At 41.8% G+C, this 24,868-nt stretch overlaps 3 protein-coding genes across 3 annotated transcripts in view; 2 read left to right on the forward strand and 1 right to left on the reverse strand.

Moving 5' to 3' along the window:
• MPHOSPH10 (M-phase phosphoprotein 10) overlaps window positions 1-607 on the forward strand; it is a 45,582-nt gene extending 44,975 nt beyond the window's left edge. Inside the window, exon 12 of the mRNA XM_048956425.1 lies at window positions 593-607. The gene's annotated coding sequence lies outside the window, so the exon portion shown is untranslated. The remainder of the gene's footprint in view (window positions 1-592) is intronic.
• FAN1 (FANCD2 and FANCI associated nuclease 1) lies at window positions 475-19,691 on the forward strand. Its single transcript, XM_048956410.1, has 14 exons — window positions 475-1,866; window positions 5,450-5,590; window positions 6,595-6,790; window positions 7,874-8,107; window positions 8,598-8,729; window positions 9,782-9,890; window positions 10,560-10,679; window positions 11,512-11,676; window positions 14,024-14,195; window positions 14,435-14,538; window positions 15,686-15,880; window positions 16,219-16,347; window positions 17,216-17,359; window positions 18,086-19,691. The coding sequence occupies exons 1-13, from the start codon at window positions 579-581 to the stop codon at window positions 17,351-17,353; spliced, it is 3,123 nt and encodes a 1,040-aa protein (XP_048812367.1). The 5' UTR covers window positions 475-578; the 3' UTR covers window positions 17,354-17,359; window positions 18,086-19,691.
• MTMR10 (myotubularin related protein 10) overlaps window positions 19,132-24,868 on the reverse strand; it is a 36,685-nt gene continuing 30,948 nt past the window's right edge. The window contains exons 13-16 of the mRNA XM_048956411.1: window positions 24,370-24,539; window positions 23,991-24,161; window positions 22,942-23,124; window positions 19,132-22,421 (exon numbers count right to left, since the gene is read on the reverse strand). Coding sequence (XP_048812368.1) covers window positions 21,822-22,421; window positions 22,942-23,124; window positions 23,991-24,161; window positions 24,370-24,539 — 1,124 coding nt within the window. The 3' untranslated portion in view covers window positions 19,132-21,821. The remainder of the gene's footprint in view (window positions 22,422-22,941; window positions 23,125-23,990; window positions 24,162-24,369; window positions 24,540-24,868) is intronic.

The following is a 24,868-nucleotide window of genomic DNA, read 5'->3' on the forward strand; positions in this document are numbered from 1 at the left end:
CAAGTGGTTAGCTACTGAAGATGTATATTAACATAGCTCTTTTTAACACAGGTTATTTGCTTTATTCATCTTAACTCTGCTTCAGCTGTGCTGCTCCTGCACAGTCGCAGGTGGACTCCTCCAGGAGCAGACTACTCTCTGAGGCAGGAATGTGAAGCAGGGAGGCCATAGCTGCTTTTAAGGCAGCACCCACAATTGTTCTTACAGCTCTTTGACCAAGGTAGAGCTATGTCGGCAGTGCTGGGAAGCGTAAGCCCCACGTGACTCGCTCAGAGCTCTCGCGGGCGTTGTTCAGCCGTAGCCCCGCCGGGATTTCCCGGCTGCGGGCCGTGTCTTTCGCGCTGCCGCTCCGCGCTCGGCTGCCCGTGCCTGCCGTCCGCTCAGCTCGGCGCTGCGCTGCACGACCTGCCGGCGGGCGGCTCCGGGCCTGGGCGCGGGCGGCCGTTGGGCCTCAGGTGGCGATGCGGCGCTTGAGCGGGCCGTGAGGGCGCCGGAGGAGTGCGGGGATTGCTGCGGGCCGGATGGGTCGTGCAAAGGCAGTAGTCGCCAATGCCGCGGGAAGGCTCTGAAGTTCCATCATGTCCGAATCCAGGTCTTCAGGAAGGAGAAAAGCCCAGATCGCTTTGTCACCGAGTGCAAAGAAGAAAAAGAAAGAAGCGGCGAGGAAAGCGAAAGATAAAGGAACGCCCTCTATACCTCCGCAGTCCTGCTCTATTATTTCGTTATTCAACAATGCGCCTCCTGCTAAAGTTAGCTGTCCCGTGTGTGGGCAGCTGGTGCCGAGGTACGGGATAAACCAGCACATGGACTGGCTGTGTCGAAGCAGCTGTGCCGGGCTGGGTGCTGCTGCTGCTGGTGGTGATGGGGGTGCGGCGCTCGGCACCACACAGAGTCTGCCAGGCACACCTGTGAGCTTTAATTCCAGCCCGTATTGCTCGGAGCCCTCGCATCTGAGGACAAGTCCTTCCCAAAGCAGAGTGCTGAAAACAGAAGGCAGGGCAGTGCAGCACGTTAGTCCTTATTTTAGCAGTCGGGGTCCAGCCGGTGATGTTTACACTGAGCCCCTGGAGCAAACGGTTAAAGTCGTTTCTTTGGGAAGCTTGTCATCTAAACTGTCCAGAAGACGTCGCATCCAGAGGGGAAAACAGATCATGTATAAGGAGATGGACTCCTCGCCTCCAGCTGCTCACAGCATGTGTGGCAGTGCTGCAGCACTGGATGGCAGTGCTGATGACATCTGTGCTGGGAGTAGTTCTCAGAAAGAAAACGAGCTTGTTCAGAGAGTGCACCAGGAGCAAAATCCCTTGGAAGAGTTTGAATTTCAAACTGAAATAGACGAATATAATAAGGGAGATGTTACAGATGTTGTTCAGGTATCGTTACCGGCTGATGGAGTGCTGTTTGGTGCAAGGAACTCCAGAGCGGGAAGTAGATCTAAAGGCGTGGTGCTCAGTCCCAGTAATTCTCAAACACCTCTGGCTGTTGGTACCTCAGCAGGGCTGGTCAGCAGTTCAGAGGTTGAGGCACAGCCTCGTGCTCAGCATGTTCCGTCTTCAGAGATGGAAGTGGACTGTGGTACGCAAAGCTGCTTTAATGACGGTGATGAACAGGTACTTCCTGTGGAAGTTCTTGAAGACTTTAATTATGAGTTTAATCATAACTTAGCAGAAACTGTGGAAAAGGTGGATTCTCAAAATTCTGTTGGTGATATTTTAAATAAAATAAATGAGGTTAGCTCTCCTAGTCACCCATATTACCTCCGAAACTTTTTAATGGTGTTGCGAGCAGTGTTGGAGAATGAAGATGATCTGAGACTCTTTGATGAGCAAGATATGAACGTTATTACTCAGTTCTGCCAATTATCAGGTATCTGTCTGTTTTTATATTATCATGCTGTCTTTTGTAGTGAGAACTGTTTCGTAGTTTTGAGTGAAGAGCACAGTACCAACAGGCAGTTCAGCTTGTTAAACTTAATGGAAGAAAGTCCTTTTTCTCAGGAGACACGTCCCTCCAGAAGCTTCCTGCAGGTAAACTTACCAAATGCTGCTTTAATGGACTGTAATAATAAACAGGGAAGAGATGGGTGAAGTAAGGAAAGAATTTAAAGTATGTATATATGATTGTGCATATTTCTGTAGCTTAACTTGCAAAATACCCTTTTTTAATAGAATCTTAAGTCAACTTGCTTCAGCATTTAACTTCAATTCACAGGAATAGTTATCAGCACTGTTTTTTGCTTTTTTGGTTTCTTTTGTAGTGAAACACTGAAGTTTTTATGAGTAATACACATGGAAATTCTGCAAAATGTGGTTACAAAGAGGTCTGTGCTGTGCACACAGACCTTGAAAAAAGTAGTTCTGAAATGGTGTGTTTCTGAGCTCTGGTTCTGCATGTTTCCAGGTGACTTTTATGCTTGGTTTGAATACATAGTTATCCCAATTATGTAATGATTTTGAATGCTTACTGCTAATTACCAGTCATTTTCTTGCAAGTCTCGTGGTGCTTTTAACTCTCATTAGCCATAATATTTGAGATTTAAACCCACCATTTAAATGTTGCTTGAATCCTACATAGAAGGTTTTACTGTAAAAAGGGCGGAATTTAACCCGAGTTAAAACTATCCCTCCAAATTTACATGTATGTTTTTAATTTGTCATAAGTTGTAATTAAGAATGGATTTACCAGTATTTCTGCTAACTTGGGGCATCAAAATAGAAATAAGTTTCTATTAACCAGAAGAATACTCATCTTAGAGTATTGCAGCCATAGCTGTCCATGTTGCTGTCAGCTACTGTGGTAACACATAGATACCTGACAAAATATTTGTATGCTTATGCTCTTATGAGCTGTGTGCATCTGAGCTGAACGTGCAGAACTTCCAAAATGTTACGTGCGTATCTGCTGGTAGAAAATCAGTTGGAAAGCATTCTGCACTTAGCGATGTGTTGTGTTAGGTCAGCTTGGTTTAGCTAGTAGTCTGTGGAGTGTGTCACACTGAAGAAGACTAGTATTTCAAAACTGACACACATCTTGCTCTTCTTCCTCTCTAGAGATTATATTTAGGTTAGACATCAGGAAAAACTTCTTCACAGAAGGAGTTGTTGAGCACTGGAATAGGCTCCCCAAGGATGTGGAGTCACCGTCCCTGGGTGTGTTCAAAAACTGTTTGGATGTGGTGCTCAGGGACATGACTTAGCAGAGGGTTGTTAGAGCTGGGGTGGTACGGTAAGGTTGTGGTTGGACTCAATGATCTTTAAGGTATTTTCCAACCTGAGCAATTCCCTCCTATTCGCTTTTTTCCTGCACTAGCATACTGTCTTTAGACCAGCTGTTTCTCCATTTTCTGTCTTACTGCAGACTGGAAGAAAACTTTCTTAATTATTTAGAGCTCTGTGTTCTTTAATGTTTGTTTCTAGAAAGTTCTAACAACACTGTAGATTGACACCACAGGACATTAGAAAAGAGAGTATCAAGGCCGTAACTTATGACTAACAACTATGTGAAATTTTTCCAAGCCCAGTCGGAAGCTTTCAACAAAGTTATTGCTAATGCCTTTTGTAGATGTGGAGAATAGCAGCGTGATGTTGGGTTAGTGCATATGATGTTACAAAGTTTTAGTACAGAGTGCTGGGTGGCAAAAATGAAGACGTGTTTGTTCATGCTTTTTAGGAAAAATAGAGCCCTGATGAGTAGTCTCAGTTCCTTTATTTTTTAAAAAAAAAAAGTAAACACATCTGTTTCTTTATGGAGCACTTAAGCTGTGGTCAGGCAGCCTGCAGAAAAGGTCTTCTGGTCTTACATTAAGCAGCTGGAAGACCATATTAGTGTTATTTCATCTGTCCTAGTGGACAAGTCAGCTGAGTTAACTCCAACCACGTAAAGAGATGATTGTTAAGAAAGGGTGAAGAAACTTCAGGGGAGGAAGTAGACCTCTACACTTAGGCATTTCTACAGTGATTGCTTCCTTACAATCAAATTATTTTAGATTGTATTGTAATAATGAAATGCAGTAACACTGAGCACTTAAAATGCTGACGTAAGTTGAGACTATCTTAAGTAAGATGTGATGATAACATAGGACTTTATTTATCAGGAGTCAGGAAAGGCCACTCGGCAAGGGATGGTGAGCCAGCAGCACAAGAAATGTGGTTGGAAAGCATTAAGTCAATAGAGAATGAATTCTGGACAAGTGATGAAACACTTTTTACCTTCAAGAAACCTTGGACAGAATGAATAGTTCAGGTAGATGGGATGTTTGTTCCACATTCATAGTTTCTACCCAAGCAAGCGTTGCTTCTTGGTTATCATAACAAGAAAAAGTGCATACACTTTTAAAATTGTTATTTGTTATTCATTTTTATTTTATATTTGTTATTCAAATCCTTTAGAAAGAAAACAGTCCTCACATGCCTTTCCTGAAAATTTCCCACAGGCTGATTTAGGTCAGATTCCATGGTGGAGAAAGGATGTCAGTGTGTTACTCAACTCTTTTCTTCCAGATTTGAAAAATGGGGAGATAACCTTACAGAGAAAATAACAAGCTGAGGTGTCTGAATGTAGTTATGTCAGTGAACTGAGCCTGGAAACACTCTATTAACAAAAAGGCTGAAGAAGTCTGCGTGAGGACAAGAGAACAGTTAAATAAGCATGTAAAAATCAATTCTTATTTCTTAAACATATCTATGTCTGGTAGTGTTTCAGTGTCTGTTTTTATGAAGGATCAGTTTCAGTTCAGCAGCAGCAGACAGGGATAAGCAAATTGATGAGGAGTGACAAGTGAGGTAGGTATTTAAAAGGGTGCTGAAGGTAATAACAGTGACTAGGCTTTTTTCTACTGAGATGTTATAAGTTTTTATTTGGTTGAATTTCAGCATAGTTAGTAAATTCAGAGTATCTTTTAAAGTTGCTTTAAGTGAAATCTTCCCTGATAAAACATCAAAGAGTATTTTGGTGGTTGGTTGTTTGTTTTTTTTTTTTTTTTAATCCTTATCTTCAGTTGATGTACTAGTAAAGCTTATGTACCTTTGGTAAAGATAAGAGTCTGAAGACAGATACACTGAGATGTATTGTGTGATTCTGAAATCACTCCACAACTTCTTTTGTTCCTCCATCATCAGGTGGTTAGTTATTGAGTGAGTGTTAAAGAAAGCAAAAGATCTATTTAATATCATACAGCTTGAAAAATGGAATTGCCTTTTCCTAGACAATAAACCATTCCTTAAAGGGTAAGCATTGCCAAAATACATTGTGGCAATGTTCATTACCTATCAAATACTTTGTGATAATTACTGTTATCTTACCAAGTTTGTCTTAAGGGTGCAGGCAGGTTTAAAATGTGTTTTAGAGGACATCTGCATCTAAGTTCTTTTTGTAGGTGAGGTATGCATAGCATCAGGTTCTAGAATTTAATTTTCTTGTTTTGCTTCCTTGTTTCAACTACAATTTGCAGTTGGTGGGCAGAAGTTATATGTGAGACTTTTTCAACGTAAGCTGAACTGGTTAAAAGTGAACAAAATTGAGTATGAAGAGATAGCTAAGGATTTGTCACCAATAATTGAAGAACTGGTTGAAGCCAGATTTTTGCAAACAGGTATGGCCTGCATTGGTAAGTATTCAAAGTATTATAAGTAAAATATGGAGTTGTGGCACGTTAGCATTTAATGCTCTACGTGTTTGTCCTTCCCATGAGAATTAGAAGAGCACAATAACTAAAGGTTTTGGTCCATGGGCCCCATGTTATATTGCATTAATAATGAAAACAGTGCATAGGAGATAGTAGGGAGAGATGAATAAATGTTAGTGTCACTGATGCACCTGTAGGCCTTACTTGCCCTCATCAGCCTCATCTTACACCCTGAGCTGTGCATCATCTGCACGTTGGTCCAGGAGCTCCAGTTGGTATCTCTCAGTAGTGCCAGGAGCTGTCTTACAGGCGTACCTGTCTTCATCTCTGTCATGGTTTGCTGGGTGAACCTCTAACCAGTGCTTCAGTTGTTTGTTTCCAGTCTCACCTACAGCCATTTACTGTGGATGGGACTCAGACTTAAACTGTAGGCTTGTTTCTAACCCAATGTCTGGCTCGTCTTTTAGATGAACCATCGTCATATCTTTCTTGGGGCTTCCAGTAGAGACTGTTACCAGGACTTTTGATCTGCCCATTCTCTCAATAATGGTGGGGCTGCACAGGGGGATGGTGAAGGCACTGCCCATGCTGTGATCACCCTTGATCCCTGGCTGACTGCTCCCTGTGGAGCAGCCCTGCTCATGCTTCTCCCTGGCAGTCCGTTTGTTTTTTGCACTGGGCAAACGGTTTCAATCATGAGGAAGACTGAGGCTCTTTCTGAACAGCAGATTTTGTGACCTAGCAAAATTTCCTTGTGTTTGCTTTGCTTTACCAAGGGATTTTTTCTTATTATTCCATTCCTTCGTACTGGACCTTTGAAAATAATGAAGTTCAAGCTGGACTGGGTAGCATCAGTAATATATTTTTGAAGAATCTAAATCATTAAATTGGGTTATATCAATGTGCTATACTTTGAACTGTTGCTTGAGTGTGCATGTATAACAAACGTATGTGGATTGTTTTATTTCTAGAATCTGAGCTGGAAGACCTGTGTGAAGGTTTGGATTTGCTTTCTGCCCCTGAACTAAAATCTTTAGCAAAGATCTTTCACTTGCCAAATCCAAATGGTCAGAAACAACAACTTGTGGATGATTTCCTGAGGTTGGCAAAGCAACGTTCCATCTTCAGCAGGAATCAGGCTGGTATTGGGACTGTTATTTTAAAAAGGTACCTGTTAAGCTGTTTAAATCTGCAGTTAAGTTTTGCAAGCAAATGCATGTTATCTTTTGAAGAACTAAATCAACATGCCTTTTGATGAGAGTTCAGTAAATTCAAATATAATAATAATAAAAAAAAGGCAGTGTGAAATATTGATTCACAGTTTACTGACTTATAATTTCTGGATCAAACAGAAGGGGAAGAATCAGACCCCTTTTAAAACAGCGCCGTGGTTTTCTGCTCTGGGCACTATTATCCCTTTTTTTGTTGTTGTTTACTTAAACTATATGAAGGAAGGTTAAGAAAAAATGTGTTCAGGAAATGGAAAAGAACTTGGTAAACTTAGATTCTAAAAATGTCCCCTACCCTTCTCCGAGAAAAAGAGGCTGTTAGTTACTTGCTTAATTGTATCAGCTTTGAGAAGGTACTGCCTTCTTCTGTACTCAACAGCTAAAATACTAGTTGCTCTCTAAGGTTAGAGGAAATCTTGTATAAATCTGTGCTGCCCTGTGAACAGAAATCTTACCTTGTATGAAATGACTTTATGAAGATTCTAAACCACAGGATCTAAAATTGTGATCTTTAAATGCTGCCCTAACAGCTAACCACATCTTGATGCATGTTGGCAACACTTGGCATAGCAACAGGAGTGGTTGCACTCAAAGGGCAGTTAGTTCCAATTCTGTTCTTCCTGGGGTTTGGTCCTTACGCTTTTTTTTATAGTTAAAGCATTTTTACTTTAGGTTGTGGATTCTGTGTTGTTTTTCAAGGGGCTTTTGGGGGAAAAATTGCAAGAGTGGTTATGCACGGAACAGGCTTCCCAGGGCAGTGGTCACAGCCCTAAGCTCCTGGAGTTTCAGGAGTGTTTGGATACAGCTCTCAGGCATAGGGTTTGAATTTTGGCTGGTCCTGTGTGGAGCCAGGATTTGTTGGACTTGTGGGTCCCTTCTGGCTCAGGATATTCTTTGAAAGTGGAGGTTAAACATTAGATTGTGTGAGAATAAAACAATTCTCATAATGCATTTGAATATTCAAATATTTATTAGTGATGGGGGAAGATGATTTGTATAATCACTTCACTTGTTCTTCCAGGGCAAAGGATCTGGTGGGAAGATCAGTCAGAATATGTAAAGGCCCTCGAGCTGTCTTTTCTCGAATCCTGCTGCTATTTTCCCTGTCTGAATCAGTGGAGGATGAAGAAGCTGGCAGTGCTGGTCAAGGGCAGCTCTTCACAGTTCTTATGGTAAACATGGGACGTATGGTGTTCCCCAGTTATGCTGTGAATAGGAAAACACAAGTCTTCCAGGACAGAGAGGATCTTATCAGGTAGGGGGAGCTTTGGCAATTTGGAAGTCTGTTTCCTTCTACAGAAGCCTTACTACAGTACTTATGTAGGCAGATAAGATACTTTTGTAGAACTGCAGATGTGAATAAGTAGAATTGCACTGATCTAAGATGCTTTTCTGTGTCTTGTAATTCACAATAGCTTGTACACTGAACCAGAATAGAATATTAATTTGCTTAATGGTCATCTGCTGGTGAAAGTTGTGCCTGACATTGCTGTGATGATTATTAGAAAAAATCCTGAACAAAACTAAAAATATGTTCCCCGGTTTTATAAGTACTTCAAAATGTAACATCTGCATCTCTGCTGATTGTACAAGATTAAGAATAAAGTCGACTGCATGGTTCAGTAGCTTTGGAGACTGGAAGGGAATTTTTAGAAAGTATTGTATGATTGTATGAAGGAACTGATCTATTTTAATTATAAATGCTTCTTGATTCTAAAGCAGTAATTATGTTTTTGTTCCCTTAGGTATGCAAATGCTGCTCACCTGTCAAACGATATAGCCACTGCAATGGTAAATGGGAACTGGGAAGAAGCTCATCGTCTGTATGCGTGTGCAAAAGAAACCTGGAACAGTCTGAAAGATCACCCCTCTTTGAGGTAGTAAACTGGAAACTGCTGTTTATATGTGACTGTTAGGTGCATTGTCTTAATTTTTGTTTGGAGGGAGGCTGTTAAACTCATTCAAGCCTAATAAAATTAAGGATCTTGAATGTTCTTGAAAGCTCTGAACTTCCTGCTGTTTGTTTAGCTTTTAAGTGCTATATATGAAAAGGCTTTGTTTTTTTCCTAAAGCCTTGGGAATGAATCGGTAGCATGGATAAGGCACTCAGACATTTCTGTTCTACATGCCAGTGTGGGAGAACAAGAGCCTTATTTTTCCCTTGTCATAGTTTGGTTTTATGGCTTTTAGGCCAGTAACAATCAGCAGAGTTGAAAATTCACTGTGAACAAAAGAATGTTGCAAAGGTTATGGGAAAACATACTGGGTTATTCATCTGTAGAAACTTCCAAGCGTGTGTCATTCAGGAAACATAACTAAAGATCTGAGAACTGAAGTAATGTGGACTATTTTTGAGGCATCTTTCATTAGTTACTGTTTTAATTATTTTGATTTCTGGCTTAATGATGCACAGAAAGTTTAAGCATTAAATTTGACGTGTTCATTGTCAATGCCACTGATTTAAGCTGGTATTCATAGAGAGTGATGTGGAGGTCTGTTCTGTTTCACACTATGGCAGTGTGAAATTTTGTAAAGTATTTGAATAACTCAGTAATTTCTTGGAACATAGAGGTGCCCGCAGAGGAAGTCCTTGTTACAGCCTTTCCCTTTTGTTCAGCTGAGTTTCTGAGGTGATCCTTCTGACTTCAGAGAACAAGATGGCAGTAAGGAAGCATGATGTAATAGCCTATTATTTTGGATCTCATGCAGAAGTTGTTAATTAATGATTCCTCTTCTCTGGGATCAAAAAATGTGACACAAATGCAGCTTACTGGCCCTACCTAGCTTATGTTTGGGTTCTTGACTTTGTACCTGTAATACTCGGTTCATACATAAGACATTTCATGTTTTGAATGCTTTAGTTCTTATTTTTGTTAGAGTGTTTTAAGATGAATTAAAATTGGTCTCCTGAGCTCCTCTCACCTTTCAGCAATCACAGAGTTCTACCCGAGTATCTGCGACATTTCACAGTTGGCTGGAAATACACAAGGATACTTTCTCAAGGTGTTGAAATTTTGCAGAGACTTCACATGTATGAGGTAAAGTGGTGAAGTGAACAGCAAAACGTTTTGAATGTAGCATTATACATTGGTTTGTATTTCTGATGTGGATGGCAAACTGTGATGTTTGCCATAGCTTCCTACACTTCTCTTAACGTTACTTTCAAGTATACGGTGTCTCTTTTTTTTTTTTGCTGCTGTAGAAGCTATTAGAAGAAACCCAGATTTTAAAAATTGCTTTTATGTATGCTTATGCTTTAGAGATTTCCCATGTGCAGTGTGCTGTAGTGCTGTTTCTGAGGCATTACTTCGTTATTTGGAGGTACATGTGTTTCGCTAGTTTGGTTATTACCTTTAAAAATGAAAAATCTTGGAAGAGAAGTCTTTTGTGGAATGTCTGGCCTCTTCACCTGAGCTATCAAGTTCTCCAAAGGCCTCTGATTTATTTGATAGAGCAAAACAGATTACTCAAAAAAAGGCTTTGCCTATTTTACTTGGGTTGGCTAACTTACATGTTTACATAGAAATAGAGTTCCTAAATTATACCCAGGCAACTGAATACTCGGGTGCAGAAGTAAAAATATTGTTTGAATTGTTCTAGGTTTTTATAGTACCCAATTAGAAAGAAAAATGATAAGCAAATTATGTAATGGAACTTCAGCTTGGTTTTCTGACTTTGCTAATGAAGACCCGCTTCCGTTGCTGCAGGCAGCAGTGCAGGAGCTGCAGGAGCTTTTGGCTCAGGACGTGTATTGTACCGACAGCAGGGGGCGCTGGTGGGATCGCCTCGCTCTGAATTTACATCAGCACTTGAAAAACACCCCGCAGGTAACTTCCCAGCTGAGTGCTGTATGACTGCAAGCACTGCAGGTGCTGGGTGGAAACATTTGAAAAGTATATTGTTTTGTGAAAGGCATAGCTGGGTGGGCTCTTCTGAAAATACAGATGTTAGAAATCCCAGTTTCTCCATGTTTTCTGTTGCATTAGATTATGAAATTGTTATAAGGAAATACTGCCATAAGTTGTCTAGTTTCTGCATCGTCTCTTCTGCATCTTGTAATTTCACATCAGGCTTTTCCAAATTTCAAATTGGAAATTGTATAGAAGAAGAGTTAGTCTTGGCTCCTCATTTATATGTTAGGACAAAATGCCTTTCCCAAGTCACAGATGAGTAAATCAGAATCATAATGTGAGTGCATTTTTAAAATTTCCAACTTAGTCCTGGATTATCTTCGGTGCAGTTGTGCATTTGTCTAAAATGTGTTCCAGGTCTGCATTCTTGCACAGCTGATCTGGTCCTTCAGTTTCCATATTAAGTACTGTGAAGAAACTGGCTTAAAAGTGTTAAACTGATTTGCTCAAGTGTTAACTTTTTTTTCTGGTCACTTACTTCGAATTTGAACTTACTCAGTCTTACATTGGTAGAGCAAATGGAGAATAATTCCTTCTCAGCACACCCAGAGTTTGAATATAGAGGCCTTCCGATGCAAAATAAGATGATAAAACTTTATTACAGACGTACGAAACCTGGCCCTATCTTACATGCTGGGTTTTCATATTCGTATACTCCCTGAATCAGTTAGTCCTTCAGGCTTGGTAAGGACAGACAGATATGTGTTAGTCTTTCTAAGTTAGTGCTTGTTATGTGGCTCTTTGCCAGGCTGTTGACTGCATTAGGAATGGACTGGCTGACCCGTTTGTACGGACGGGGCACCGTCTCGCTCTCTACCTGCGGGCTCTACGCATCAGAGACTCACCAAGCTGCAGGCAGCTCAGATGCCTTTTTCATGATTTGCCAGGCATAACTGTGGAGGATGTGACACACGTGAGTAAAGATACCGGGTACTTCTGAAACACCCAGCTCCATAAGCCTTTACTGTTCTGACAAGAAGTGATTTGGGAGGCTGTCAGCATGAGCTGTTCACCAATGGCTTACTCATGCTGTAGGAAAGCGAATATAAATGTGTTTCTGAAACAAAAATGTACAAAATACTTTTGTTCAAATCTTACCAGATCTAAACCCCAAGAATTTACCACTTAACACCCTCAGAACTTCTCTGATGGAAGTCAGAGTCTGAGCAAGAAGTCTAGGTATTACTGCTTATGTGTTCAGGCATTCTGTATTTGAGAAAAAGTTATTGGATGTTGCGAGCATAAGGTTAATGGCACAAGAAAATGCAAGGGTTTATTTTTCACTAATATACACGATGCAGCTATGCTATAATAGACTTTCATCATATTGGAGCATTTCTTTTCTTTACTGTTGCAAAGAAATCAGGGCATTTCACGCCCTGATCTGGAAGTCTGGGATGCTACACAGAATACACCCAGTGACTCAGGTGGAGACAGAGAGCTGCTCCTCCATCTGGACTGTCACAAGTCCATGGGACTGCATGGGCTTCATCCTAGCGTGCTGAGGGAGCTGGCAGGGCCAATTACTGAGCTGCTCTTGGCCATCTACCAGCACTCCTGGTTAACTGGAGAGGTCCCAGAGGATTGGAGGCTTGCCAATGTGACTTTCATCCACAAGAAGGGCCATAAGGAGGATCTGGGGAATTACAGGCCTGTCAGCCTGACCTCAGTACCAGGGAAAGTTATAGAGCAAATCATCTTGGGTGACATCACATGACGTGCATAGGTGATGTCCGGGGGATCAGGCCCAGCCAGCACAGGTTCATGAAAGGCAGGTTGTGCTTGACCAACCTCATCTCTTTCTATGACTGGGTGACTAAACTGGTAAACAAGGGAAAGGCTGTTGATGTAGTCTACCTAGACTCTTCAGCAAAGCCTTTGGCACGGTCTCTCACAGTATTCTCCTGGGGAAGCTGGCTGCCCATGACCTGGATAAGTATACCCTTCTTTGGGTAAGGAGCTGGCTAGAGGGCCGTGCCCAGCGGGTAGTGGTCAGTGAAGTCCAGCTGGCAACCTGTTACAAGTGGTGTCCCCCAGGGGTTGGTACTGGGACCCATCTTGTTTAATATCTATTGATTACCTAAATCAGGGGATTGAGTGCACCCTCAGTAAGTTTGCAGATGACACCAAGCTGGGAGGTAGTGTTGATCTGCCTGAGGGTAGGGAGGCTCTTCAAAGAGATTTAGATAAGCTGGATCACTAGGCTGAGGTGAATGGAATGGCCAAGTGCTGAGTCCTGCTCTGTAGCCACAACAACCCCATGCAGCACTATGGGCTTGGGGATGAGGGGCTGGATGACTGTGAAGAAAGGAACCTGTGGGTGTTGGTTGATGCTTGGCTGAACATGAGCCGACAGTGTGCCCAAGTGGCCAAGAGGGCCAACAGCATCCTGGCCTGCGTTAGAAATGGTGTGGCCAGCAGGAGCAGGGAGGTGATCATCCCCCTGTATTCAGCACTGGTGAGGCCGCACCTCGAGTGCTGTGTTCAGTTTTGGGCCCCTCACTACAAGAAAGAGGCCCTGGAGCGTGTCCAGAGAAGGGAAACAAAGTGGTGAGGGGTCTGGAGCACAGGTCTATGAGGAGCAGCTGAGGGAGCTGGGATCGTTCAGTCTGGAGAAGAGGAGGCTCAGGGGAGACCTCATGGTGTTCTGCAACATCCTGAAGGAAGGCTGTGTTGAGGAGGGGTTTGGCCTTTTCTCCCAGGCAACAAACAGGATCCGAGGAAATGGCCACAAGTTGTACCAGAGGAGGTTTAGGATGGACGTGAGGAAAAGCTTTTTCTCTCAGAAAGTGAAATGGCTGCCCAGGGAGGTGGTGGAGTCGCTGTCCCTGGCAGCTTTCAAGAGGTGTCTGGATGAGGAGCTATGAGATATGGGTTGGTAATGGGAGGGTGGTTGGACTTAGATGATCCCGTAGGGCCTTTCCAACTTTGTGATTCTGTGATCTGTGTCCAGACAGTCAGAGCAGAGCACCTTTCTCCCTCAGCACACCTCCCTATAGCCCTGCTCATCTCAGGCCAGAATTTGTTATTGTCCATATTTTTTCTTCCTGGTTTTGCAGATGGAAACAGTAACAGTTCAGCATTTTGGGGAGAATTTCTTAAAAATTTGACAGTTTATAAAAGCTGATTTGCTTTGTACAGAATGGCTTTTGGGGAATAACCTTTATGTAGTTCCTTCCAAAAGCCAATCTAGTTCTGGTTTAAAAAAAAAAAAAAAATTTGTGATGCTGGAAAGTAACGAGTTGGTTTAATATTTTCAGGTTACAATCAAGGGAAAGATGTGTCCTCAAACAGGAGTGGGAAAATCTGTGTTTCTAATGGAGGATATCAGTGATGAAGAAGAAGGAGGCAAAGACTGCAGTGTATCCACAGTCATGTGCTCAGTTGAGGAGCTTGCATTAACTCATTACAGACAGAATGGTTTTGATCAGGGTAACAGTAACTCTTTTTTACAGTAAGATAACTATGGGAGCAAAGAACCGATTTACTAAGCAATTTAGGTAATTAATTAGACATGTTTTTTGTCTGATTGTGTTCCTTCCTCAAAATGTTCTCTGTGTTTTCCTGCTGACCTTTCTGGTCTGTGAACTTCATATGAAATTGTTGTAGAAGTTAATATTGTTTCCATTTTTGTGATTGAAATACTTGTATTTTTAAATTTTGCTTTTCAGGTATTCATGGAGAGGGTTCAACGTTTATTACACTGTATGGTATTCTAATGTGGGATATCATTTTCATGGATGGCATACCTGATGTCTTCAGAAATTCCTATCAGGTATTGTTGAAAGGCTGTGTTAGTTCCTTCAGCCATATTGTTGTAGGCTCTGTAGCAGTGTTAGCACTCTCATTCTGGACTGTATTCACATTTCATTCTGAGGGACTTTTCAGACAAGGCTTGGCAGTACTTGTGTGCTGTTGTGTGGGGCTCGTTGCTGAAGGGCTTCTCAGTGGCAGAGTGCCACGTGAGCCTGCACCAACTGTCAGATGGGGTGGGATTCATTGGGTGAAATGCAGCTGTCCTGTATCTGATCTCACTGGTTGAAGTGTTCTTTATAACCAGTGGTAGAACTTGTATTCCATTTTATAGTTCATGTTTGAAGATGACGCGTTCCATTGAAAATACGTTTTCAATATATTTTCTTCAATTACTTTTCAAGGGGAATGCATTTTCCTTTAAGTTCAGGTTTCGGATTTGTGAGTGCCCACCTCCATCTGACCTGCCCTGCCTTACCTATCATCTCCTTTCGTATCTAATTAGCGGGCACTGGAAATATCTCTTTGTAAGTGGGGGAGCTGGAGCTAAAGTGATGTGAAAATGTAGCAAACTGATGGTTTTTATTAGGCCAGTAGCATTAAACTCAAGCCTATGGCTGCGTGAGTCTCTCAAAGCTGAAACGCAACTTGTTTTTTGATTTGGGTTGACCTGTGTTCCTTAAAATGTCTTTTTCAAGTTGCTTTCTGTTTGTGTATGACCAAGTCTGTATGGGGTTAAGTAAGTTTAAGTGTTTGCAGGGTAAGCAGACCAAGCTGATTGGTCTTTGGAAGGTTGAGGTGGGACATAAGGGAATTTGCAGGCTCACAGCAGCCTTGATCAGGATTCCAAATCCCAACTGGGAGTTAGCTGAGCACAAGCCCTTTATTTTCTATGTATTAATGGGATTTTTTTATTGGAGTTCAAAAAAAAAAACAAAACACCACCACAGCAGCATGGGCTGAGATGGGGCCGGTGTTTGCTGCACTGTCATCAACTGTTGTAATATACAATTTTTTCCCTATTAAATTGAGGAGGATGCATTTGAATTACATTGTCTGTAAACGAAGTGGTAGTTCAGATGAAGAACAGTATAAAGTAGGGCGTTGTCATTCTTGGAGTTGCTGCTTTGCCAGCAGATCCTCAGCACTGTGTTTACCTTCTCATGCAGATGTTCCCCCTGGATTTGTACACTGACTGCTTCTATGAGAACAGGAGGGATGCCATTGAGGCCAGGCTCCAGCAGCTTCACGGAGCTTCTGTGGAGACTCTGGCAAACTTGATTGCTGACATCTGGACCACGCAGGAGGGAAAAGCAGCAGCACTGGTTAGCTGGGGACTTTTTAGTTCCCTCCAGCAGGTTCAGGTAAATAATTCTTGTCCAGGATGGGTGCTCTGTTTTATTAAGCTCCCACACAGCTTAAGAACATTCAGAAAATTAGTAAGGTTGACCTGAGGCACTAAGAAAACAAATTCCTTCCTCTTTGATGGTGAGGGGGGAACTGAGTGCGGACTTCAGCACAGTTTTCACTAATGCTAAGAAGTGCTGTTACCCTTTACAGAAATGGTCACTTCTCCTACAACAATCATTAGGAACACAGAGGGAAAATGGCTGTATTTAACTGGCCATCAAATATTCTTGTGGGAAGTGAGAAATGGTTGTACAGTAAAGTGAAATGGTCAACTGTGTGACTTCTCTTACAGAGCCTTGTCTCTTGCCTTGGAGGAACGTTTCTGAGTGGTGTTTTTAGGCGACTTTCCAAAGATCTGCGCCACTGCAGAGGGGGGCTTCCTGATCTGGTGGTGTGGAGTACTCACAGTAATCACTTCAAGGTACGCTGGGAGACAGGTAGATGATGGCAGTGGTGCTCAGTAGATCCTGCCTTTTAGATATAACAACTTCCACTTGTCAGTCTATATAAACTGTATTTTCCTGTTGTGGTGGAGCTAAACCTGCTGCTCCTCTAATCAGCAGCTGTATGGCAAATGGTCATTGATTGTTTACCTGATGTTTTATTACATCTTTTGGTGTTGCTTTAATGGATGTAATAAACACCAGCAGGAGATGGCTAGGTAGTGTTGCAGAATAGGTCCTTTAGGTGAAAATTACAGTAAAGCAACTGTTATTCAATTGGCCATACAGATTCTCACTGCTGTTCACAAGGGGTGCTAAAGTCACCACTCAAAAATACATAGGACAACTACAGAACTCTGTTACAAAACAGATGGAGTAAACAGTCATGGTTTGCATCTTGTGTTGTGGAGGAATAGCGCTAGAAGACCGTTGGGTGCCTTAGCTGGAGCATCTTGTTATGCCTTTATAAAGCACAGCTGAATAACAAAAGTTCTCTGAAGCAGCTGCTGTACTTTATGTTGCAGTCTGTTGAAGCTGGAACTGTGATACTGGTGATGAGTGGCAGTTAGGGTTGGTAAGGGACCAGTTTTTAATCACTTAGGACCAGTTCCTCTGACTGTAGTTGGGTGGATAATTACTATATTAAATTCCAGTCTCTTTTAGTCAAGCTTTTTTAGGGATATTAATCATTCAGCACCTACTGGTCTTCCATTGTGTTCAGTCTGTATTATTTTTGTTGCAAATAGCCATAAAGGAAAGAGGTATTCTCTTAGCCTATGAAATGAACTGTTTTTCATTTCTTTCACACATACATACACACAACTCATCATCCCCATTTCCTTGTAGCTCGTAGAAGTGAAAGGCCCCAACGATCGCCTGTCCCACAAGCAGATGATCTGGCTGAGCGAGCTGAAGAAGCTGGGGGCTGCTGTAGAAGTCTGTCACGTACAAGCAGTTGGAGCTAAAAGTAAACGGCTCAGTTGACAAAAGGTGTCTTAACCACATGGGTAACTTGGTTGTTTCTAAGGATGTGGTGGGCCATACACTACTGTTACTGCTTCTTCTAAGTGTTTTCTTCTGAATTCTGGCTTCTTAGTGCACAAAACATTCTAAAGAATAGTCTGAGAAAACTGTCACTTGTGTTCAGTAGAATAAAGCATTTTCTTCTATACACATTTCATAACTGATTCTGTGAAGGGTAATTGAGGGCCTCTGTCCAGTCTAGACAAACAGCTGCAGGTGCTTTTTGTACCATTGAGAACATTCTCTGTCATGAACAATGTGGGCAGCAAAGCCTGGTGATTCCCACATTGCATTCATTACCTTCCCTTCAGCTCATTTCCAGGACCAGCATGGTTTTATAACTGTCTCCACACTGTATCATCTATTTCAATTTTTCATTGTATTTTTCATGTAAAATACAGAGCCAGGCGTTGGTCACATTGCTTGAGGCATAAAACATGTTTATAAATGTTTCAGTTTGCTGCTGTATCTCACTGAGTGACAGGATCATTTGCTCAATAACTCCTGTCTGAAATAGCTGTGCTACCTACAAAAATGGGCCACGATGGGTTGGGTAGTAGACAGGAGTTGAGAAGTGCCACCAGGCATTCTGCTTACCATGCAAACAGCAAATGCTTTAATAATAGAATATACTGAGAAATTAAGATCAGCTGCACACCTTTTTTTTCCTCTTAATCAGTCATGTTTCTTCAGCACAGCATCCCTGCTTTTCTTGGAGAAAAAAGCCAAATAGCCCCACCTGTTTTGTTGTTGGAGGAAGTGAAAGAAAAGCACCTGAAATTCACTCTGGAAAGGTATGAATTTTATTTAGTCTAATTTACTTCACATTCACAAGTCAGCATCAGGATGTTATAATCTTCCTGGCACTGCTACTTTACTCAGTAAATCATTATCAGGCACAAGGGTTTTAGTTTCAATTGAAATAGCAAACTCTACACCATCACAGCAACAGCATTAGAACCCTACTGCCTAGAGCCACTTGAGGTACAGATTTCTGTCTCTTCCACTGGAGGCTGCAAATGTTAGAAATTTTTGGTTTTAATGTTTCTTTCCATCTGAGTGGAAGCCAAAACCTTTGACCCACTTGCTACATCTTCATTCCGAGTACAAGGCAGTCAATAGCAAAGTGGTATTGCCAGCATGTGCACACACACACACACAGGTGCAGGCCTGGGTTTACATGTAACACGCTTTTCAATGAGTTTCTGGAATGAAAGGAATTTCTTTGATTTTTGGCAGTAAAAACGGGGAATAATGTTGTCCTACCACAGTGACCTCTACCTAGCAGTAATCAGTGACACCACAGGTACACTTAAATCTTACCAACCTGCAATTTGTGTTTCACCCCCTGCAAGGTTTACAGTGTAGTTACAAAAAATAATGATTATAACAGCTGGTACCAGCCAAAATAGTGCACTTTTCTTTTACAAGAAACAGACAAAAATAGGAGCTTCTCGGTAGCTTTTCTACTCTTGAAACAACCAAATGCCATCAACAGTTTTGTTTTAAAATGGTGAACAGAAACAGTAATTTGAGAACGTGTATACATATACACACACACACATTCATATACACACTTGTATGTTGATTTTGTACACAGAAATTAAGTACTTGCACACCAAAACTGCTTCTGAAAGCTATTAGAAATGTTCAGAGCAGTCCCTGCTGATGATAAGGCAACTGTGTAGAGAGGAGAGTATTTTGAAATTAGCTTTTAGTACCTGTGTTTCAAAAGTGAATTTAAAGAAGGAAAAAAAAAAAAAAAAGCTGTAGAACTTACTGAGAGGGAAGAACCAACAGTCACAGGTGCTCTCAGTCTGCAAACACAAGGCAGCAAACAGGCTCCTCTCCTCCCTCCATCCTTTCCATGCAAGTTGGGGATGTCCTCTGCCTGCCTAACTCTCCTGCTAACTGCTTATTAAGCAAGTCTGTTATTTTTTAACATCCCCTCCCCTATTATGTATGTATAGTTATATGTATATCTATATACATATACCTATACATATAGACTACAAAGACCATCTGCAGCATCTGTACCCACTGTTGAACTGAAAGGTAAAAATTTCTTAAGTCTCATTACAGTCAACCTCATTTGTTTAAACACAGCACCCATTTTTCCCCAGCAGGCATCGGCCTAAATACTGTGTGTTGTATTCTACCAGCTCCCTGTTTGAGTAATTATTTTTTTTTAATACATTTTAGGTTCTTTTAAGCCAAACAAGTTACACCTTTAAGGACAAAAAAAGACACCATAGTTCTAATTGTAATTTAAGGAGAAAAAAAAAAAAAAGAGGAAAAACTGTTACCAAAATACCCCCACGCACATGGGTTCAGGTCTTTACATCAAGTATCAGGCCAGGGAAAACAGTAAGCTAGTTCAAAAAAACCATTGCAAAAGCAAAATAAGAGTCATTTGAGTAATGAATCAGTTGGCTGACTGCTCCAGCAAGCTTGCAATTAAAAACAGCTTGTTTGGGGACCATATAACATGCTCAGACCGTCTTGCAGCATAATTAGGCAACTGAGGTGAATGCACATTTTTCCCCTCCCAGGGAGCTGAGCAGAAGCAATCTGACATGATGTCATAAGCCCCCACCTGCCCCACACACAGCTTCTTTGCATAAGGGTGGGGGGAAGTGCTGGTTAGTTAAAAAAGGAAGTTTATTTTTCCTTTTCCTCCCACCCATCAGCTCACCTTTAAAACAAGCCCACTCGTCCCTGGCAAACCAAGCAGTGTGAGAACCCAGTGTGCCACTGCTCCTCACAGCTTTGCACTTCACATCATTTGTAGCCTGGTGAAAATGGGGACCTGTGTGCAGCAGGCTCAGCTCGCACTGTGCTGGCACCTGTAAGGCCACTCTGTTAAATAAATACTTGAGCCATCATAGACATCCAAAACCCTTGTTACTTTGATTTAGGCTGCACAGAAGACCAGTTTGGTTTTACACAGAAATAAACAACTCCAAATCTCCCTGCTCCCCTCCCTGTTTTGTTTTTTCCAAACACTCTACAGGCTGCATATGATCTAAAACTTCTTTTTTCCTAGTAACTGGGAACAGCTTGATCCAAGGCCTTCAGAGCCTTACCTGGTCAGTAAGGCTCAGCATTGCTTTAATAGCTTTTGCATTTTACAGAGATCAGGTACTATAAGACTCACTGTTAAGAGAACGTATTCCACAGAAGTATTCTTTTGTCCTCCACCCATGCCTTCACTTCAGATAATGATGCACTCTACTGCCCTCCCACCCCCATCTCTTGTTTGTTTCATGTAGCATCCAGCAGAGAGTGACAAGGCAAAGGTTTAAGAGCTGTGCTTGTCCACTGCATTGTCCACGGGGGCTACTAGTAGGTAAAAAAGAAGGCACTGCTGATCACTCTTCTCCCAGCCCTGCTCAAGAGGAGCATCAGCACCCCTCACAGATGCAGCCTCTCACAGCCCAGCCTCTGTTCCAAAATGTGTTAGGGCTGAAGTGTGCTGCAGCCTGGAACTGAGTGTGAGAGGGATCTGTGCATGATAGTGCTGAATATCAGAGGAGCTGAGAAAAGGAGAGGCTCTCATGAGACTTAAAAAAAATGGGCTTAACCTTCGAGAGGAACAAACCTATTGTCTCCTGAGCTATAGCCTTCTCTTATTTCCACAAAAGGAAAGGGGAAGGCAGAGGAAGGAACCAGAACTTACCTTAACAATCTGCTGTAAAAAAAAAAAGGGGGGGGGAGCAGGCAGTTGCATTAGAGTAAATCTTGCTACTTTTTCCTCCTGTTTAAAGGCACTTCTAAAGCTACTACATTATCTATGTACAGTAAATGGTTTAAGGTTAACAGTGCATTGTCCTGAAGTTGATTCCTATAGCCTAACGGCAAGCTCATGACAAAGAGCAAAAATCTGATTGCTGATGGATGCATTTTGGGGAGAAAGGAAAAGGAACACCTCCTCCATGGATGCACACTACATTAACACATATGAAAGGTGATCCAGTCACAGGACATCAGTATCTGTGTACACATGTTTTCTGCCCGGAAAGTAAATCTGAGGGAAGAGTTTGTGCTCAGAGTTCAGTCGTTACCAAGAGAACACAAGCTATATGGGAAAATAGGTATTTCAAACAACCCTCATTAACAACCACACCAAACCAGCAGTTAGCATCGGCGTTCATTAGAAATGCTCCATCTCATATAAAGAGTCGAACCCCCCAAACACAGAAAGAAGTAGGGACCAGAAACCAGACAAGACATGGATGAGAACTACTGAGGACAAAATTGTGCGATTTGAAGCCTGACTCGCTTTGCTTTTAAATATTTGTGCAAAACTTACGTAATGTTTGTATATAAAAATTATTACAGCTTTCAAGGCTGCCTTTAGCAGTGTTAAATTAGAAAAGACAAAACAATATGCTATAGCCTCCCTGGATCTATAGGCCATCACATCATCTTAGTCTTCATTCGCAAGCGTCTCAGTGGATAGCCAGATTTTGGCACCACTCAAGAATTTGCTTAAAGGCGTTCCCAGAATGCTCCGTCTGCATAGGTTCCCTACAGGTGAAAATGGGAAAGAGGAGGAGAGAAAGTCTGGGGCCCCAGAGGTGTCGTTTAAGCCATTTGCTCTGAAGTACATCCTGCCTTGATCCAGTTCTGAGCAGTTACCTTGCAAAGGAGAGTTGCTTTTGCACTGTCGAAGGCTCCGGTTTAACATGTCTATTTCATCTGCCAGCAAAGAGACTTTATGGAAAGCAGCAATGAAGCCACCGTGATTAATCTGGGCCTCGGGAACCCAGCGGAAGTAGCACAGTTTCCAGAGTTTTATTTGTGTTCCAGAGATATGGGGCAGAATTACGCCGTGCAAATCAACAGGCTTTGCAAACCAGTCTCTGAAGTACTGTTCCATACTGTTACTCTGACTCTCTGTTTGCTGTAAGAAGTCTGGTTTCAGTTTCAGTATCAGAGAGTTTCTTCTTGGAAGGAACTCCTGCTCACTGATGATTCCATTTTTCAATGCTGGGGGGGCACCTCGCAGTGTCGAGCTGTAGTTTTTCTGCAGAGAATAAATACTGGTCATTTTCCAGCTTTACCCTCACTGCAACAGCAGATTTCCCTGAGCAATTGCAGGTATTAACCAGCTAAACCATGTGACCTTCAAACAGTTCTGCACTTAGGAGCCACTGCACGGCTCACAGACCAAATGGAGCCGCTTGAGGCCTTCAGGAAGAAATACTTAGGTTTTCTAGGCTTAGCAAAACAACAAATGATTGTAGTAATCAGCACTCACAAATGACAACTCTGGGGAACAGAAAGTGTGTCGCTGCTTTTCCACAGGTGGAAAAATGCAGCTGCTGGCAGAGAGCTGAGGTGCATCAGGGAATGTCCTGGAACACAGGCACAGTCTTTACTTGTATTGAAAGCCCTGTGTGTACCTTTTCTTTAGGCCGTGGAGGTAAGAGAAGCCTTAGCACTCCTAGTGCTAAGTGACAGCATAAAACATCACGTAACTGTACATTTTTGACTTACAGTTAAGCACAAACAGTTCATTCACAAACAGAAGTCACCAAAGTTACCTTTGAGCGCTTGAAACTTTTCACTGCTCCGTTCTGCACACATGGTGAGCTTTTCCCAATGTACAAAGGGTTGTGAAAGAGCAGGCGATCCCTGCTTGTAAACTGAAGAGACCAGTCCCAAACACAAGGAAATCTGAGGCCCTTCTCATCACCCAGCTGAATATTTTTGCTTATAGCAAATTCCTGCAAGAAGAAACATTTGGGCATATTACAAATCAAACATCTTCCACAAATCTGGACCATGGTAGTGTCCAGATAACCAGTAATAACCAGGTGAGGAGGCATAGCTGAGAGGTGGCTGCAGATCAAACCAGTGCAGCAAGACAGCCTGCTGCTGGAGCACACAGCTGTGCCCTGCTTTTCACTTACGCAGCAGAGATGCAGGACTAATGCTTACTTAGCAAAAAGCACTCCTCAGTAGTATGAAATCGTTCACTATTAAAACAATTCATATTCTGAGAATACACAAATGGTTTTTCAACGTTCTACTTCTTTGTGAGGTTGTTCCCTACAGCTTTAATGGGAAGCTGCCTAACAAAACTCACTCGTGCTTAATTTTTATCAGCCATCAAATATTTTCTACACAGAGTTCTCATAAAATCTAGTTTTCAAAAATAAATTCAAGTGCTCAGTTTCCTAAATATCTTGAAATAAACATTCACTGTGCATTACTATTTTGCACTCGCACATCCTTTTCCAACTTTTTCTATTGTTTAAACAATTATGTCAGTGGACTTCAAAGTTTGCCTGAAATGTGAAATTCTATAATTGCCTGTCATTCTGCAATTCCAGACATAAATATACGTTTCTTAGTGGAGCAGAAATAATCACGTACAATAGGAAAACTATGTAGAAAAGAAGAAATTCAATAGACTTTCTTCCAGAACACTCTTACTGCCTTTGTAAAGCTCACCTGAAAGGACTTTTGACCATATTAACCCAGGGAGTATTTTGCACCAAACAAGAGTGCGACACTTTGGAAACACGAAGGAGCACCACTTGCTTTAGATGATGCAGCTGAAAAGGGGCTGGAACACTTTAATACTCACAGTGCTTTCCTTTACTCGTTGATGAGGACAGTTGAAAAGGAAAGTGCCAAACAAGGAGATACGTGCACTGTCATACAGTATCGTCAAGTACATTTCAGAGAACTCAAAGGCTGCTGGGTACTGTTCTAGCAGCTGCCAAACACAGTCGAGAAACATCAAGAACAAAGGGGACTGGGAAGAGAAATGGAATTTAATTAGATCTCACATGGCAACTATTGATAAACAGCATTTCTCTACCCTGGATAGCAGCTCATTTTCTCTGACGTAAGTTTCATGAAATTTCATGAAAAGTATGGATGATATTTTTACTTTCAGACTTTTTTTGTGAGTAAATGTTTAAGGCAGTACAGTTATCGGATACAAATAAAGTCACTTTTACCTCTTTGTCAGATCTCTTTAAGTGGTTACACCTATCTAAAAACTGATATCCTGCCATGACCCATTCCTTCTGTATCAAGCTTTGGAATCCAACAATCGTTCGAAAGTAGGGATCCAGCATGACTTGAACGAGAGAAGCAACAAGACAGCTCAGGTCCCGTCCCTCTTCCTCTGTGAATCACACAATGTATGAAATACATGAGGTGCACATTCACACACACAGATACAAATATCACAAACAGCATAAGGAGGCAACTGGGTTCAGTTTTGAATTTCTTTTAAATTTAACATAATTTATAATTATAAAAATATGTATCTTTACATTTATTTCGTGTTGTGGCTTTGTGCAGTTATTTCAGTTTCAAAAATAAGAGCTACCTTTTTTATTTTTAATTTGTTTTAACCAAGACTCATCCCATATTGATGGTTCCTGCCGCATATGCAGCTAGCAATGCATTCACAAAGAACCAAAGCATCCCAGGGAAAGCCTGGTACTTACA

Source organism: Lagopus muta, chromosome 10 (genome assembly GCF_023343835.1).
Source record: "Lagopus muta isolate bLagMut1 chromosome 10, bLagMut1 primary, whole genome shotgun sequence".
NCBI classification, from domain to species: domain Eukaryota; kingdom Metazoa; phylum Chordata; class Aves; order Galliformes; family Phasianidae; genus Lagopus; species Lagopus muta.